General features: G+C 47.7%; 1 protein-coding gene across 6 annotated transcripts in view; it reads right to left on the minus strand.

Moving 5' to 3' along the window:
• The window catches only part of DEPTOR (DEP domain containing MTOR interacting protein), a 52,337-nt gene extending 41,319 nt beyond the window's left edge, over positions 1–11,018 (minus strand). The window contains exons 1-2 of one of the 6 annotated variants that reach the window (XM_077351589.1): positions 10,771–11,018; positions 9,886–9,984 (exon numbers count right to left, since the gene is read on the minus strand). In XM_077351589.1, coding sequence (XP_077207704.1) covers positions 9,886–9,974 — 89 coding nt within the window. In that variant the 5' untranslated portion in view covers positions 9,975–9,984; positions 10,771–11,018. The other 5 variants (XM_077351593.1, XM_077351590.1, XM_077351588.1 and 2 more) reach the window with 5 other exon arrangements.
• Positions 11,019–16,756: the final 5,738 nt, after the last annotated feature.

Raw genomic sequence — 16,756 nt, forward strand, 5'->3', positions numbered from 1 at the left:
GGTTTGCCAAACATAGTGTAGGCTCGAGGACTTTCCCCTCACCTTGCACAATTCCTACGCCAGGGGTAGTCAAACTGCGGCCCTCCAGATGTCCATGGACTACAATTCCCAGGAGCCCCCTCCCAGCATTCGCTGGCAGGGGCTCCTGGGAATTGTAGTCCATGGACATCTGGAGGCCCGCAGTTTGACTACCCCTGTCCTACGCTATCATGCCAGAGGGAAGCTGCTGTGACTGAACGTTCATATTCTGGCCAGAGAGCAAAATCGGATGCCAGGAACAACCCCGTTTCTTTGCAAGTTAATGATTTGTTAACCTCACTGGAGAACTTTGTCAATTATTCTCAAGCTTCTTGGCCAGCGCCGGGAAGGCCAGTGGCACATGGCTATGCCTGGACAACCAAGCACTTTAAAGGTAGCAATAAATATTTTCTTTATTAGATCTTTAAACTTTCAGCATCTTACTTTAGAGTTTGGGGGGAGGGGGATGTGACAAAACAGCAACACAGAGATCTTCTTGAATACATCTGTCCACTAAGCCAGCCTTTCTCAACTTTTTGACCACTGAGAAACCCTTGAAATATTTTGCAAGCTTCGAGAAACCCTGGAAGTGGTGCGATGGTGCAGAATATGGTGGGGAAGCAGAGCTGTGCACATGCCCACCTGAGACCCTTCCCCTGGGCCTGCTTCGAACACTTGAAATATGCTACAGAACAGTGGCAAAAATCTCACTACTGTGTTCTTTGCAGAGGTTGCCGATCCACTGAATTGCTGCATGGATTTCTCAGGATTGGTGGCGACAGCCCTTCTTAACAACCTGCTAAGTGCCTTAAAACTTTGGGGTGGGTTACTTCCAAACCGGTCAGTCCTAGAGGAGATCAGCCCTGACTGGCAGGTTACAGGGGATGAGCGATAGGGTTGTGAGTGTCCTGCATAGTGCAGGGGGTTGGACTAGATGACCCAGGAGGTTCCCTTCCAACTCTATGATTCTATGATTCTATGACTGCTCCTTCGAAGGCCAGATCCTGAAGATGAAACTCAACTACTTTGGCCGCCTCATGAGAAGGAAGGACTCCCTGGAGAAGAGCCTAATGCTGGGAGCGATTGAGGGCAAAAGAAGAAGGGGACAACAGAGAATGAGGTGGACGGATGGAGACACTGAAGCAGTCGGTGCAAACTTAAATGGTCTCCGGGGAATGGTAGAGGACAGGAAGGCCTGGAGGCCATGGGGTCGCAATGGGTCGGACACAACTTCGCAACTAACAACAACAACAACAACTTCCATGCATATGTCTTCGGAGCTGAGATTTATGCCACTGAAACCCTGCTTGAAATGTCTTGGACTCCTCCAGAAACCTGAAGCAGATGGTTTGCATAATGCAAAAACTGCATGAATGATTAATTACTCCAAGTGGCTGGCCTTTGAAAGTTTTAATTCTTCTTCCAGTCCTCTCCTTTCATATCCCTCTTTGCTAAGTTTCAGATTTTCCAGTTTAAAAAGTTGCTCTTCCAAAACAAAAAAGATCACAGAGCACATGTTACAGTTTTACTCTACCAAGTAGCGCTGCAGAGAAGGGAGCAAGTAATTATTTTAAAGAGGAACAGGTCCAAATCACACATGTTCCCACTCAATAAAGGCTGAGTCTGCGAGAACGGGCCCAGAAAGGTCTCTGGCATGCAATGGTTGTGGTATTGGATATTGCCGATCCAATCCTGGAAGCACCAAGCATTTGATTGGGTTAGCCATATCCAGTTGCACACCCCTAATTAAGACCTTGTTTGCACTGAGTGTCATCTTAATGGGGACCAGTCACTTTACTATTGGCTGATCACATACTGTTAAGCCTGTGGGTTCAGCAGACACGGACAGGCTCTTCGAAAACAATCAGCTCTTTATTAAAAACCAACTCCAACAAGAAACACCAAACAGCAAACATAGGAATTCATGGAACTTATATACATGTGAGCTGGCCTGACAAGGAACCTGATTGGCCCTCAACGGAGCTGTCCGATTGGTCTATAACAGAGTTCTAACATAAGTCACTCGCTGGTCAGATTTGGACCCTTTATTTGCAAATTGTACACGTATGAAGCGGCTGAGATTGATGACTAGATTGGGGGAGAAATGTCCTGCCTCGTATCATGTCCTTATTTACCAGGTGATATTATTTACCTCTTTGCCATGAACAGTTTCCACTGTCCATTTCCACATGTGAAGCCTCTATTAAAAGGACAGGAGCACATTTCCTTGGGAGGTGGTGGGTTCTCCATCTTTGGAGATTTTTAAACAAAGGTTAGATAGCCATCTGACGGAGAGGCTGATGCTGTGAAGGTTCAAGGGCGTGGCAGGTTACAGTGGATGAGCAATAGGGTTGTGAGTGTCCTGCATGGTGCAGGGGGTTGGACTAGATGACCCAGGAGGTCCCTTCCAACTCTGCTATTCTATGAATCTATGTTTCTAGGCTGGATTGCACAGGACTAAAATTAGGTTTGCCAGTTTCTTGGCAGGAAAAAAAATGTCTTGTCCCTTTAACAGAAGCTTAATGGGATGTTATTTATCAGGTGATGGCATGGACCTTTCCATACCATGAAATGCTTCAGCTGACCACACGTTAAATGTCTAACAAAGAAGGTGTTTTTCCTCCAGGCCCCCTTAGTTGAAACACATTCATACAGAACAGCATTGCTGTTATGGCAATATTACCATTTTCTAGCATTCAGACATCCAGCTTTTTGATGGGGGGGGGGAAATGAGCAAGTATTGCAGACACCTACTGGACAGTGCCTGTGACATCACTAAGTGCTGAACACTGTAATTCCAACCTGCACTATGGAGATCTGTTTTATTTCTTCTGATGATGCGGACTGCTCAGGAATGGGAGAGAAGGACTAATGAGGCTCTTCAAAATAATAATGGCTTTTTATGCTCTTCTTCATGAGCCTCTTGTGGCGCAGAGTGGTAAGGCAGCCGTCTGAAAGCTTTGCCCATAAGGCTGGGAGTTCAATCCCAGCAGCCGGCTCAAGGTTGACTCAGCCTTCCATCCTTCCGAGGTCGGTAAAATGAGTACCCAGCTTGCTGGGGGGTAAACGGTCATGACTGGGGAAGGCACTGGCAAACCACCCCGTATTGAGTCTGCCATGAAAACGCTAGAGGGCGTCACCCCAAGGGTCAGATATGACTCGGTGCTTGCACAGGGGATACCTTTACCTTTACCTATGCTCTTCTTCAACATACTGCAGCAAACGTCTCTTTTCTTGGCAAACAAAAAATATAGCGTTTGACACTTAAACTCTTTGGGGGGAAAAAACTACCTTAATGTGAAAATTGAGAAAATAATCCGGAGAAGCTGAAATTTGCATGTAACATCGGTAATGAGAATCAGAAAAAGTTTGAGGTTTTCTTAAAATGTGGCCACTGTAGGAAGATTGTCTGCCATGTGACCTTATAGTAAAAAAGTGAACCCCCCCCGACATTTGCTAATGGCTTCTTCACCTGCAGCATTCTTCAGTCACGTTTGTGGTAACAAAAAGGGAAGGAAACAGGAATTGACAGTGTTGCTGAACACCGCATCATAATTATTCTTGAACAACAACCCTACATCTTGGGAAGCAAGTCCTAGTGAAACCAACAGAATATACTTCCTGTAAAAAAATACAAAACAGTATAGTTTGAATCAATACTGTTCTGATTTCTGGTTCAGATGAGGATCGAATTAAGTTTCTTTTGGCATATGTATTCCCGATGGTTACACTGGACACAGCCACGTTTATACTATTATCTACGTCCATCAGGAAAAGATTTGCCTCTGATGCAACCCAGAGTCCAAGATGTTCATTGTACAACTGTACCACTGCATGCTATTTTTCTTTTTTTTTCCTTCCAAAAATCTCTTTATATTAAGCTTTAATATTTTTAAAATTAAAAACAAGTATGTCAGCGAACAATAATTAAAACAGATTCAATTTTAATTGTTGCTTGTTAACATACTTGTTGTAATTGTTTCATTTTTGTTGTTCTGCCTGTTATGGCATCAGGCTGCAACAACAAACTTATTTACTATTTTAATTCCCGTAAAGGGATTCTTCCCCATCCCGCAATGTATCCTGCCACCTATTGAGTTTACATGGCAGAATGAACATGGCAGAGATCTTAGACCCTGGCTCCTGAATTTACTCTTATTTTTTGAGCCTTGTCTCATGACCTGAACTTTGTACTGCCAGACCTCAGCAAGGCTGAGAGGTCTTGTCTAATATAAGCATCTGCCCCAGCTAAGTATGCACGGTATACACGGAATGCAGCCTGTCTCTCCGTCTCTGTTATTACGGCTCCTCCCTCTGTGCCGTCTTCAACTCATTTGCTCATCTGCTCACCAACAGCCTGTGAAATAAAGCGCTGGGATGATCAGCAAGCGGTCCACAACTGCAGCAGCTGACAGTTAACAGTGGCTCACATTTTGCTCAAGTCTTTTAGCTGCAATGTCACTGAGCAGATCTAATACCAAAAAGGAACCCCCCCACCACCACCAAACACACACACAAAAAGCAATGAAACATTTGAAAAATTCATTTGGAGAAGAGTATTGATTTGGAGGGTGGTATTTCCAATATGGCACAATGGTTAAAGTGTCACATAGGGATCTAGGGAAACCCAGGTTGAGGTACCCAGCTTATTGGGTGAACTTGGGGTAGTCTCTCTCCCCCCCCCCCCCCTCTCTCAGCCTAAACCACCTCACAAGGTGTTCACTGTGAGGATAAAAGCTCCGCACAAGAAGGGGCAGGATTTTTTCTTTAAAACCTGCTAAATTAAAGCTAGATCAAAGGCACAACAAATATGTCCAGACGCTGCTTGAAGACTCCCAGTGAGAGGGAGCTCACCACCTCTCCAGGGAGCCGATTCCACCACTGAATGACTTCTACCATAAACCATTTTTTCCAGATATCCAGACACTACCTTTCCACCTGCAATCTAAACCCATTGGCTGCAGGTCCTCTCCTCTGCTGCCAACAGGAACCACTCCCTGCCCTCCTCCAAGGGACAGCCTTTCAAATCCTTAAAGAGAGCAATCATGCCCCTTCTCAACCTCCTCTTCTCCAGGCTGAACATTCCCAAGTCCCTCAGCCTTTCCTCCTGCTTTATCAGGCATGAAACCCAACGGAGTCCACCTTCCAAAGCAGTCCTGTCCACCAGGGAAATTGATCAGTGTAATTTGAAGATCTGCTGGAATTAGGAGAGAGCTCCAGACCCCACCTAGAGGTTGGCAAGGAGCCCACCTGGCCAACAAGGAGAGGAAGACTTTCGCTGGGCCAGCCTTTGACTTGCGAAGCGAGCATGGATAGCTCTTGAAAACCCACATGCTTCTTTCTTTCCAAATGAAGTTCATAAACCAGAGGCCAATCAGTCCAAACCACCTTCCCCAAGACACGAGGCATTCTTCTGTCAAACATCACACCGCTGAAGTGTCCCATCAAAGGAAGAGCGGAGGCTGACTGAATTAAACAAGCCAAGCTCTCAGGTCTCCAGGTCAGGGATTCCCAACCAGGGGTCTGTGAGAGCTCTAGAGTGGGTCTGCAGCCTTTCCCCCTCTCACATTAATGGACTTGGCCATAAGCTAGGGAATTGGGTGCAAATACCAAAGAGGGAGGGAGTTAGTTGGGTTGTGTTCTGGGCTGTCTTCTCAGCTCCTGCCATTCTTTCAAGCCAACATGAGGCAGAGATGTTATAGCGGTAGTAAAGGCTGGGGGAGAGAGTGAAAGGAAGGCGAAGGGTGTGACTGGTGATGTCAATTCCAGTGACATGTCACTTCTGGGGGTCGTGGCAGGGAGGTGTGGCCAGCTGACATCACTTCCGGGGGTCCTCAAAGCCTGAATATATATTTCAGGGGCTCCTCCACAGTCAAAAGTTGAAAAAGGCTGCTCTAGGTGATCACACCTTGCGGTGGGTAGAAGAGGCCCAACTCTAAATAAAAGGGATTAAAAATATCTCACCCTGACCTGAACGGTCCAGGCCAACCCGATCTCAGAAGGTAAACAGAACTGGCCCTCGTTAGGATTTGGATGGGAGACCACCAAGGAAGTTCAGGGGCATGCCAGAGAGGCACGCAATGGCAAGCCGCCTTTGACAGAAGGTATTTAACAGTGGTGGTCAGCAGTTCTCCCCTAGTCCCCAGTGTGGGTAGGTGGGGGGTTGGTTTGCAGCCGTGTTTGTTGCTGGTTTTGTATTTATCTAACTGTTGTGTTTTTAGTGGGGGTTTTAGGGGACTTGTATTTTATTTTTCATCTGGTAACATGCCACAAGCCGGCTTCGCTGAGAGTGGTGGGAAATAAATGCAAATAATAATAATAAAAATAATAATGAACGTCTCTCGCCTGGAATGCCTCATGAGGGGCTTCCCTAAGCTGACTGTGACTTGACAGCACCTTCCCTCATAATTATCAGCCAAAGGTGTCCTGACCCTGCCTTCGTTCGCTAGGCTTCGGCTGAAGCCAGGGCAGAAGTCACCTTCCACCTCCTTACCCAAGAAAAGCGTAAGGGACAAATGCCTCAGAAGCAAAACACCGCACCTAAAATGGAGCCAGGCAGTTTCCAGGAGTTTTTCTCCCGCTGTATAAATATTTGCTCGCTTTGTAAATAACAGAGGTGGCGCTGAGCCAACTGAGAAAGCAAGCCCTTATCGACGTGTTAGACATAACCACAATTATTTGGTCCTCTTCTCCGGCCCTGTTCAAGGGCAAAGTTTACACTTCAGGCCTCGATCAGCTCCTAAAAGTTGTAAATTAAAGCCACGCATCTTTCGTTTGTCCGCAGTTCGTTTGTCTCTCAGGTCAACTCTCCCCTAGTCAGACATTCTTCTGCAGCAGGGTTGGCCGAACTGTGGCTCTCCAGATGTCCATGGACTACAATTCCCATGAGCCCCTGCCCACATGGGCAGGGGCTCATGGGAATTGTAGTCCATGGACATCTGGAGAGCCACAGTTCGGCCAACCCTGCCCTACAGCCTGATCCTAAGTACAATGCAAGATGCCTAAACTCACTCATTTCAACAGGTTCAGGAAAGTCCAAGTTTGCAATGGATCATGGCAGTTTTAAGGAAACGGCTCTCAACTTGAGCCCCACCTGCAATATAACGTTGGCATGCGCTCCAGAGCTTTTCTAAGAATTACTGCAGATACCACAAGGGAATTCTTTTGAGCGTTATCTATACACCAGAGCCAGCGTGGTGTAAAGCGAGCCAGCGTGCTCCAGCAGTTAGCTTGGCAGACGAAGAGCTGGAAGGGCCAGGGTAGACTCTGCCCTTTGCAATGGAAACTCGTTGGGTGACCTTGGGCCGGTCAGACATGCCCAGTCTAGCCTACCTTGCAGGGCTGTTGTGAAGATAAAAGGGAGAAGGGGATTGGTGTTGCAATATAGCCGTGAACCAACTGGGAAAGGTGGGCTATAAGAATAGTAATAATTATTAGTATTAGTAGTAATAATAACTTTCCCCACCCATTGGGGAGAAGTGGCTAAATAAGCTCTTCTGAGACCTACTTCTAACCCAGCTCTGCTTTTTGACATCCACTTGCAAAGCAATTCCATGCAGCTTTTCCACCATCCCAACAGAAAGCACAAGAATCTCATTTTGATTAAACACAAAGCACAAGAATCTCATTTTGATTAAACACAAAGCACAAGAATCTCATTTTGATTAACAGTGAACCAGTTTTATTTATACTTTTAATTATAATTAGACTTCAAGGGCTGCCCCTCTTGGCCCAGCCATCTCGGGGTGGTATACATCATGATAAAATAACATAAAACAAACAGTTAAAGCACCACAAAAGAGACAGCAGAACTGCCCCTGCATCCTTACTAGCAGCCTGTACCGCATTAATTTTTATGTATACCACAGTATAGATGTTACAAGGGAGACTGTGTGTGTGGGGGGGGGGTTCTTAGATGTTACTGGCAGCCTGACCTCAATCAAATTCTGGGAGGAAGAGCTCCGACAGGGCCTGCATCTTCTCCAGGAGCTCATTCCACCAGGTAGGGGCCAGGACCGAAAAGGCCCTCACCCTGGTTGGGGCCAGGCACACCTCTTGTGGACCAGTCTGTTGGAACTGAAAAGGGAACATTTTCGGAGAGTCGGCCCCTCTGATACGCCAAGTCTGGATCGCAAATGGTACATTTTAATCTGCATTTTTAGCATGCATGCATCAATAGCACGCTGTACAGTGTGGCCATTTCACTCAACAGAGAGAGGCAGGATATAAATTAATAAATTTCCCACCAAGCCTCTTCCCTCAAGTCCTCACTTCCTCTTTCCTGGCCTCGCATTCCTGCTGAAAGAGAATTGCCCTATTTGGGTCTCAACTCAATTTGAGTACTAGTAGACTGAAGAGAGCATCAGAACCCAGGAAGTCCAGGGTTCAAATGTGCCACAAAGTGCATTTGGATGATCTCTGGCCGGTCATTCACTCCTACTCATCTTAACCTATCCCGCAGGCTTCTTGAAAGAATAAGACTGCAGTTGGAAAGGGGAAAGGAAACGAAGATGGGACGCAATATATAAATGTCAGGTTTTGTGGTCTTCTCAAAAAGGAATCCTTAAGGCTTATGGCTATAGAGGAAAGCTGGCAAGGAACGGAACAGGTAAAACCTCCAGAAGATAACTTGGCTCGGTTTTCAGCAGCCACATAGGTGGGCCCTTGGCTTTACGCCCCCCCCATCCTTTGTTCTTCTCTCCTGACACCCACGCCCGTCCCCTTGAGCCCCAGGGGAGGGGGGGGGGGAAACATATCCATGTCCTTTGAAAACAAAACTAAATCCAGCACCCTATAAAAATAAGCTAGCGTTGCATGACTGATCTTGGCTGCAGGGTTGGGTTTTCATATTACAAAGCACACCTCTTCTGCTTGCTGTAATTAGTGTGCGTGTGTTTGTGTGCGTGTGAGGTACCATCAAGTTGCAGTCAATTTACAGCCATCCCATAGGGGCCAGGCTTTTTCAACTAGGGCTCCGTCAAACCTTGGGGTTTCATGACGGTCCTGGAAGGGTTTCCCGAATGGGTGGGAGCTACTTAATTGTTTTTAATATATATATATTAAATTTGTTAAACATTTATCAGGTGATATGACCATATATAGCCATGTCAGCCACCCCAAAATGGCCAATGATGGGCCTGGAGGGGGCAGGCAGGGGAGGGTCTCCAGGTGGGCGTGTACCCAGCTATACTTCCCAACCATATTCTGCACCATCGCGCCACTTCTGGGGTTACTCGAAGCCTGAAGAATGCTTCAGGGGTTTCCCAGTGGTAAAATAGTTGAGAACGGCTGCCACAGGGTCTTCAAGGCATAAGACGAACAGAGCTGGTTTCCTATTGTTTGCCTCTGTGGAGCAATCCTGAACTTTATTGGCTTTCTCCCATCCACATGCAAACCATCTTTGCCCTGAGCCATCCAAGCTCAGGGTGCAATGAGGGTCATCACTAGTACAAAGCATCGGGGTTGGCCCAGCATCTTTAATGGCAAAGGATTGGGGGCAGGGGTTTGGGACGGGCAGTGGTTTGGGAGGGGCGCCTTTTCCATGCAGTTGCTACACCTGCCAGAAGTCCTTCTGACATACCCAGCTATTAAAAGTCTCGGAGACCTTTCCTTCTTGGCACCCAGCCACCCGTCATCGCCGCGCGGCTCAGAGAAGCCCCCTGACCTTTGCACTACACAGGAGGAGCAGCCCTAACCCCAAGCAGCTAGCTCTGGAGGTGGGGCACCCGATCTGTGTCAGCTGGAACAGAAAGAGACGGGCTTAGCGTTGGTTGCGCAAGCACAAAGAATTTTCCTTTTATTAAAAAAAAAAGCACACCACAACGGTTGGCTCGAGTCACAGAGAGGGAAAAGGCAAAGATCTCCTACCGTAGCTGCTCCCCGGTCAGCAGGACTTCGGCCATGTGCTCCATTTCAGTGGCCCGCTGCTGCAGGGTGCCCAGACTCCCTTCTTCCATCGCTGCCAACCTGGCCAGGGGCACACAACGCAACAAGCCGAGCCTTAAAAGGGACCGAGCAATTCCCGCCACCATAACATCCCAAACCTTGAGGTTGCAACTAAGGAATAATTATCCGCCCCCCCAAAAAAAACACACCCACCTCTGCACCCCATCCCCTTCCTGCATTCTTCTTGCATGCCTCCTGAGGGGCACCTGGAAGCCTGTCCCACTTTAACTGAAAGCCCTGTGGTCTTTGGCTTCTTACCCTTTGGCTCACACCTGGCACTTTTCTCCTTTGGCACCTGACCTGGATAGCCCCAGCAAGCCTGATCCACTCAGATCTCGGGAGCTACGCAGGGTTGTCCCTGGCCAGCGCTTGGAAGGAATCCCAGGGTCCCGAGATGGTGGCAGACATTGGGCAACCCGCCTCCAAACTGTCACTTGCCCACCTGTCCGGCCGTTTTAGGATCGCCTGGCTCCCTGCTCCTCCACGTGCAGCCAGCTGGGCTAGTCGCAGCTCCCTTTCACCAGTTCTCTCAGAGCTCTCTCTCTCTCAGCCCCACCTACCCTGGCCGGGGGGTCTGTCGCGGGGAGAGGGAGGGAAAGGCGTTCGTCGGCCCCTTCGGGCAGAGGACCAACCAGAGCTCTCCCTCCAGCGCCCTCCCTGTCCGCTCGCCTCTCTCCTCCCCGGTCTCCCTGCTGCAGCCCGTCCAATGCCCGCGTGCAATCCGGCGCAGCCCGGGCGCGGGGCGGAGACGGCTCTGGGGGTCCTGCGTGGCTCCCTGCGGCAAGCCCGCGCCGCGCTTCCCCTCACCTGGCGGCCGGGCGGGCGGGCTTCCTGGGCGGCGTCTCAGGGGCAGCGGGGCACGTGCCTCCAGCAGCCCCAGCAGGCCGGGCCAAGCCGGGCAGCGTCCTCCGGCGGCCGTGGGCGCTCAGCTCGCCTCCCCGGCGGCATGCAGCTCGCGGCGGCCCTTACCCAGGCATCGCCCGCCCCGAGTGGCGAGCGAAGCCAGCGGCGCCGCGGGAGACGGGCCAAGAGGGAGGCGCTGCTGCGAGTCAGGAAGGAAACAGCTGTCTCCTGGGCCCGGGCGGGCGGGGGGGGGGGCGCCAGCTGCCTCTCTCCCTACTGCCCCCCCCCCCCACTCAGCCACACAAGCCGCCTGGCCCGCCTCGCCACTGAATGCTTGGGGGGGAGGCTCAAAGAAGTCATTGCCAGGTTCATGGAGCTATTTGTAGCGATTTAGCGATTTAGCTCGCCGTTTATGTAGGGATTTCATTTATTCAGCTATTCATTTGTTCGATTTATAACCCACCACTCCCTCGCGGTGGCTGGCGACGACCTATAATCCCCACAAAAAAGCCCCTTTCAAAATGTATTTTTATTTTGCATTTATCTTTGTATACCACCGCTCTCGAATGTCTTCGTGACGATGTACAAGATCGATAAAATACAATAGAATTCCCCTAAAATGCCACATTAGTACAAATGTAACATAGCGAAATAATAACATAACAAAATGTATATAACAAAATACCCACCCACCCACCTCTGTCCAGCATGGGTCAACAACTCTCTCCCTGAGAGCGAGGAGTTGACCTCCATTTAGAGATCCTCAGATGGTAACGCTGGGTGATATAAAATAATAATAAAGCCCAGGTCAAACTCACCCATAGCGGCGGTGAATAACTCACCTCCTGCTCTACAGGCCTTGATCCAGTGCTTCAGGGGACACTGCGCGGCTTGGCCGATGATCCAGCTACTTTGGATAAATACCATGGTTCCTTTCTTGGATTTTAACCTGGCATGGGGGCTCAAAATTCCCAGAAAACCAAGCCTTCTGTCCTAGACCCTTGCTCTCTCCAGCAGCGGTTACTCAGAGGTGAGGGAAAAGGGCAAGCGGAGTGGCCAAAGGGTGGGTACAAAAAATAGTTTATTATTCCCCCACCATATTGCTAATCAATAGCACAGTTTGTTTGAAGAAACACAAACACCTGCACTTGCATTAGCGCAGATTTCAATCGAGTTTGTGTAAAAGGTAAAGGTATCCCCTGTGCAAGCACCGGGACATGTCTGACCCTTGGGGTGACGCCCTCCAGCGTTTTCTTGGCAGACTCAATACGGGTGGTTTGCCAGTGCCTTCCCCAGTCATTACCGTTTACCCCCCAGCAAGCTGGGTACTCATTTTACCGACCTCGGAAGGATGGAAGGCTGAGTCGACCTTGAGCCGGCTGCTGGGATTGAACTCCCAGCCTCATGGGCAGACAGCTTCAGACAGCATTTCTGCTGCTTTACCACTCTGCGCCACAAGAGGCTCTTGCATCACTCCAATTGCTTGGGTGTTTGTTGTTTACAGTTGAAATAATCCAGATTACCATGCCTTCAAGTCCAAGGGAATAACTGACTGAATCTTTTAAAAATGGGAAAGGCGCTGAAAAAGCTCTACAGATGGCATTTCACACCACTTCCCCAGAAAGCAAGAAGTGGTTTATAAATAAAATGAAGACAATGCTTTAAAATCGCTATTAAGTGGATGGATATGTTAATCTGTAGCAGCAAAATGAAATTTGAGAGCAGCACTTAGGCAGACTGTAAGTGGCAGAAGGGAGTATGTTGCTTCTTGGCTCTTGTGGCCCTTTCTTGCTTGCCCAGGGAAATGCCAATCACCACTATGGGATCAGAAGGTGAACTTCTTCCAGGCCAGACTGGCCAGTGATTTGGGGCGGGGGGTGGGGGCGCGGAGGGGGCATCATCTGGCCATGGAATTGGGGTAGTTTTGAGTTTCCTGCATTCTGCAGGGGGTTGGACTAGATGACCCTGGAGATCCCTTCCAACTCTATTATATTGTGATTCACCTTACAGACCAAAGTTTTGCAGAGTATCAACTTCTGTAAGTCAAATACTACTTTATTTATTTATTTATATTCATATTTTTATACCGCCCTTCCCCACGGCTCTGGGCGGTTTACATAAAACATTTTTGAACATTCACATAGAACACTATCAAAATCAATATCAAAAATCAATATAACAATAACAACAAAATATCAACTGGAACAATTAGAACGGCACTTCAACTGCAGAATTGTGGAAGTACCGGCAGGGCCCTGACCTCTTCGGGGAGCTCATTCCACCAGGTGGGGGCCAGGACCGAGAAGGCTCTGGCCCTTGTTGAGGCCTGATATGCCTCTTTAGGGCCAGGGATCCGCAGCCAGTTGGAGGTGGCAGAGCGTAGAGCTCTTCTGGGGGTATAGGCAGGGAGGCGGTCTCTCAGATACACTGGGCCCAGACCGCGTATGGCCTTAAAGGTGATTACCAAAACCTTAAGCTTAATCCGGAATTCAACTTGGTCAGATAACAGAGTTGAATCTGGGAACACCTTAGAGACCAAGAAAAGTTTGGGTCCAAGCTTTTGAGAGCTCATCAAACACAGTAGAAATGGAGATCTCCGTGTCCTTTGGTCCTGTCCAGGTGGATGGGTAAAGAATGCTTGCAAAAGATGCAAAGGTACAGTGTATATTGCAATCAGCCTCACTAGAGCAAAGGGGAAATGCTTAGGGGCAGAAAATTAGCACCTGTACTGGTCAGATGAGGAAGGCACAGGATCAGACCATGTACACTTTGACCCACGAAGACTGGAAAATGGCAGTTGCTCTTTAGGTCACTACTAGACTCAGATTTTGTTCTACATTAAAACCAGAGCAACCATAAACCATTCTCAGTGCATGCATGCAACAGGCTATTTTTAATGTTTTTAAATCACAGGTCAGAATTGATAAATACGCAAGATGGATTTATAGCAGTGGTCTTCAACCTGACCAGGAGCCACTGAGCATGAGATTCCCTAAAGGTTAAGCACACGACAGGAAATCACTGGATTTCAGAATCACGTGACAGGAAGAAGAGAAGCCAGAGTCATAATCTCAAAGACCAGTGCCAAACAAAGGACATATATTTATTATATTTCTATATCGCCCTCCCCTCATGGCTCAGAAAACTTGGAAACCATAATACAGGTGCAATATGTTTCAATAATAATAAAAGGATGACAACAGCAGTAACAGAAACAGCCGGTGAATTTTTTTGCTTAATTGGAATATTAACAGAAAGATTTCCAGCTAACTGAATCCCATAGGTTGGTCAGTGCAGGGTTGCCGTTTTGTTTGCTCCAAGGGCACATCTGTGAGAGGGGAGGGGTTCTGGGAGCCCAGTGCGTGTCGTTGCTTCTGTTGGATCTCAACCAAATGCCTGGCAGAAGAGCTCCATTTTGCTGGCCATGCGGAACTGCGCTAGCTCCAGCAAGGCCTGGTCTACCACTGGGAGTTTGTTCTGCCTGGTGGGGCCAGGATGGAGAAAGCTCTGGCTCTGGCTGAGATCAAACATGATGAATTCAAAAAGAAGGAAGAGGTCCTGGGGAAAGACCAGAAGACTAGGGTAGAACTGTGCCCATCCAGAACATGCAGGCACGATGAAATTAAGATAATCTAGAACAGGGCTTCTTAACTTATTTTCCACTCAGGACCCCTTCTCACCTGAGATATTTTTACATGACCCAAAGTATATATATATAGGCAAAAAAAAAATGAATATACAAGTCAAACATTTATTGAGGATAAATAAAAAAGAAATTTATTTTAAAACAATTCTTTAGCATACATATAATTTTGCCATTTATTAAAGACTACAGCAGATTTGCAGACTAATGAGATGGCTGTGCTTGTTTATTTTTACATAAAGAATTAAATCTTGGGATATTTGATGCCGCGGAACATAGAACATTTTCAACTTTTTCAGGGTTGATCGATAATTTGATTTTATAGTCATCAGTGCTGAGAACACTGCTTCGCATAAATACATAGTACAAAAGGGCAGATGTTTAGGGCTGTTTCTCAAATAAATACTAACTTTACTAGTATATAAAATTAATCAGCCTGTGCTTAATTTCCCTTAATCCTAACAATTCCCTAGTTGTTAACCTTTAGAAGCCCACCCTGATCTCCTTTCCATCAGGTATCTCCAGCTGTGGCTTAATAAATTTAAATGCCTCTATTTTGAAGATGAGCTTAATCAAGTGGGATCCATCTGCCAGGAACAGTCCATGGTGGCTTCTGTGCAAAGCATTCTAGCCAGGGGGCTGCCTGCCTGCATTCAGCACCCACTCACACATTATGCGCTCCTGTACATGGGGGAGAGACGGCAGAACCCAAAGCAACCCCCAACCACTGATTCACACACACCCCTTGCCCCAAATCCAGCCAGCCAAATAACCACTCAGCCGTCGCCAACACCTTCTCCCGCACGACCACTCTCCTCCTCTACAGCTTGACCAGCAGTGCAGCTCCTCATCTCAGGCAAAGCCACTGGGGCAAAGCACGCTGCTGCATCTGAGTCCTTTCAGCACCAAAACCATGCGCGTGTGCTCTCCCAGCAGGCTGCCTGTCACCCCATTCAGGGGCTTCACCGGGAAGGCAGCCTGTAGCAAGTACTACAAGTGCTACAAGGATAAACTGGTACTGGCTGGAAGTCACCAGGATTCAGTTATGTGGCCCCACTTGGGGTCACAGAGCCCAGTTTAAGAAGCTTTGATCTAGAATACATGAAGCATGAACCCACACTGAAGTATACATTTAAGACATCTATTCGCAATAGAGTAATATGGATTACCTTTTTTAGAGCCTCTTGTAAGGCAGCAGACATGCAGTCTGAAAGCTCTGCCCATGAGGCTGGGAGTTCGATCCCAGCAGCCAGCTCAAGGTTGACTCAGAATTCCATCCTTCCTTCCATCCTTCCGAGGTCGGTAAAATGAGTACCCAGCTTGCTGGGGGGTAAACGGTAATGACTGGGGAAGGCACTGGCAAACCACCCTGTATTGAGTCTGCCATGAAAACGCTGGAGGGCGTCACCCCAAGGGTCAGATATGACCCGGTGCTTGCATAGGGGATACCTTTACCTTTAATATGGATCCACAATTTAAATGAACATACACTGTAAAATGTACCAGGATGACATGACAAGCGAAGCAGTGACAAAGTGGCTCAAGCAGAGCCATCTGGATCTCAATCCTGTGAAAAGATGCCTTTATTCACTTATCTAAGGAAGAGAGGCTTCTCCCTGGGGGGACAGAGAGACACTGATGGCCACTGTGCCTCTCCTTATATTTGCAACTGACAGGCTGTGGATAGGATGCAGACTGGCAGAATTTGTACAGACTTTCCCCTCTGCATTATCTCTTGTCAGTCATCTTTAGCTTCCGCGATAAAGAATCACCAGTTTATGATAATATCAAAGGCTGATGAAAGAAGAGGTTATGGGTCAAGAGCAGACCATCTGCTTTGGATGCAGAAAGTCCCAGGTACAATTACTGGCATCTAGTGATGTGAAGGCTCAGGAGTGTGTATGGGGGTGGGGACACACTGATATTTTGGGGCGGTTGGGTTTTTCCTCCATGTGACTTTATACATTCCTTGTTAGAAAAACTGGGAAATGTGGGGCAGCACTGGGAGGGGGGAGGATGAAATATTGTCCCTTTGGAAATGAATGAAATGACTTTTATGCAAGTCTTTCCTTCTTCCTTATATATCGTGAAAAACTCTTGAGGACCTTTTCATGTTTTTCATTGGAAAAATTAAATACAGGGAAACTCTGAAAAAACATTTCTATTCCCCACCCACCACAAATAAATGAAATGTGCACTATGAATATGCAGGTAATACTGAACAACCTTGCAGGGGTAATTAAGAATTGCAGTAAGAAAACATACACAGAAGTTGTGGACAAAATTGAGAGAGTGCAGAGGAGAGTG

The sequence above is a fragment of the Paroedura picta genome, chromosome 9 (assembly GCF_049243985.1).
Source record: "Paroedura picta isolate Pp20150507F chromosome 9, Ppicta_v3.0, whole genome shotgun sequence".
Classification (NCBI taxonomy): Eukaryota; Metazoa; Chordata; class Lepidosauria; order Squamata; family Gekkonidae; genus Paroedura; species Paroedura picta.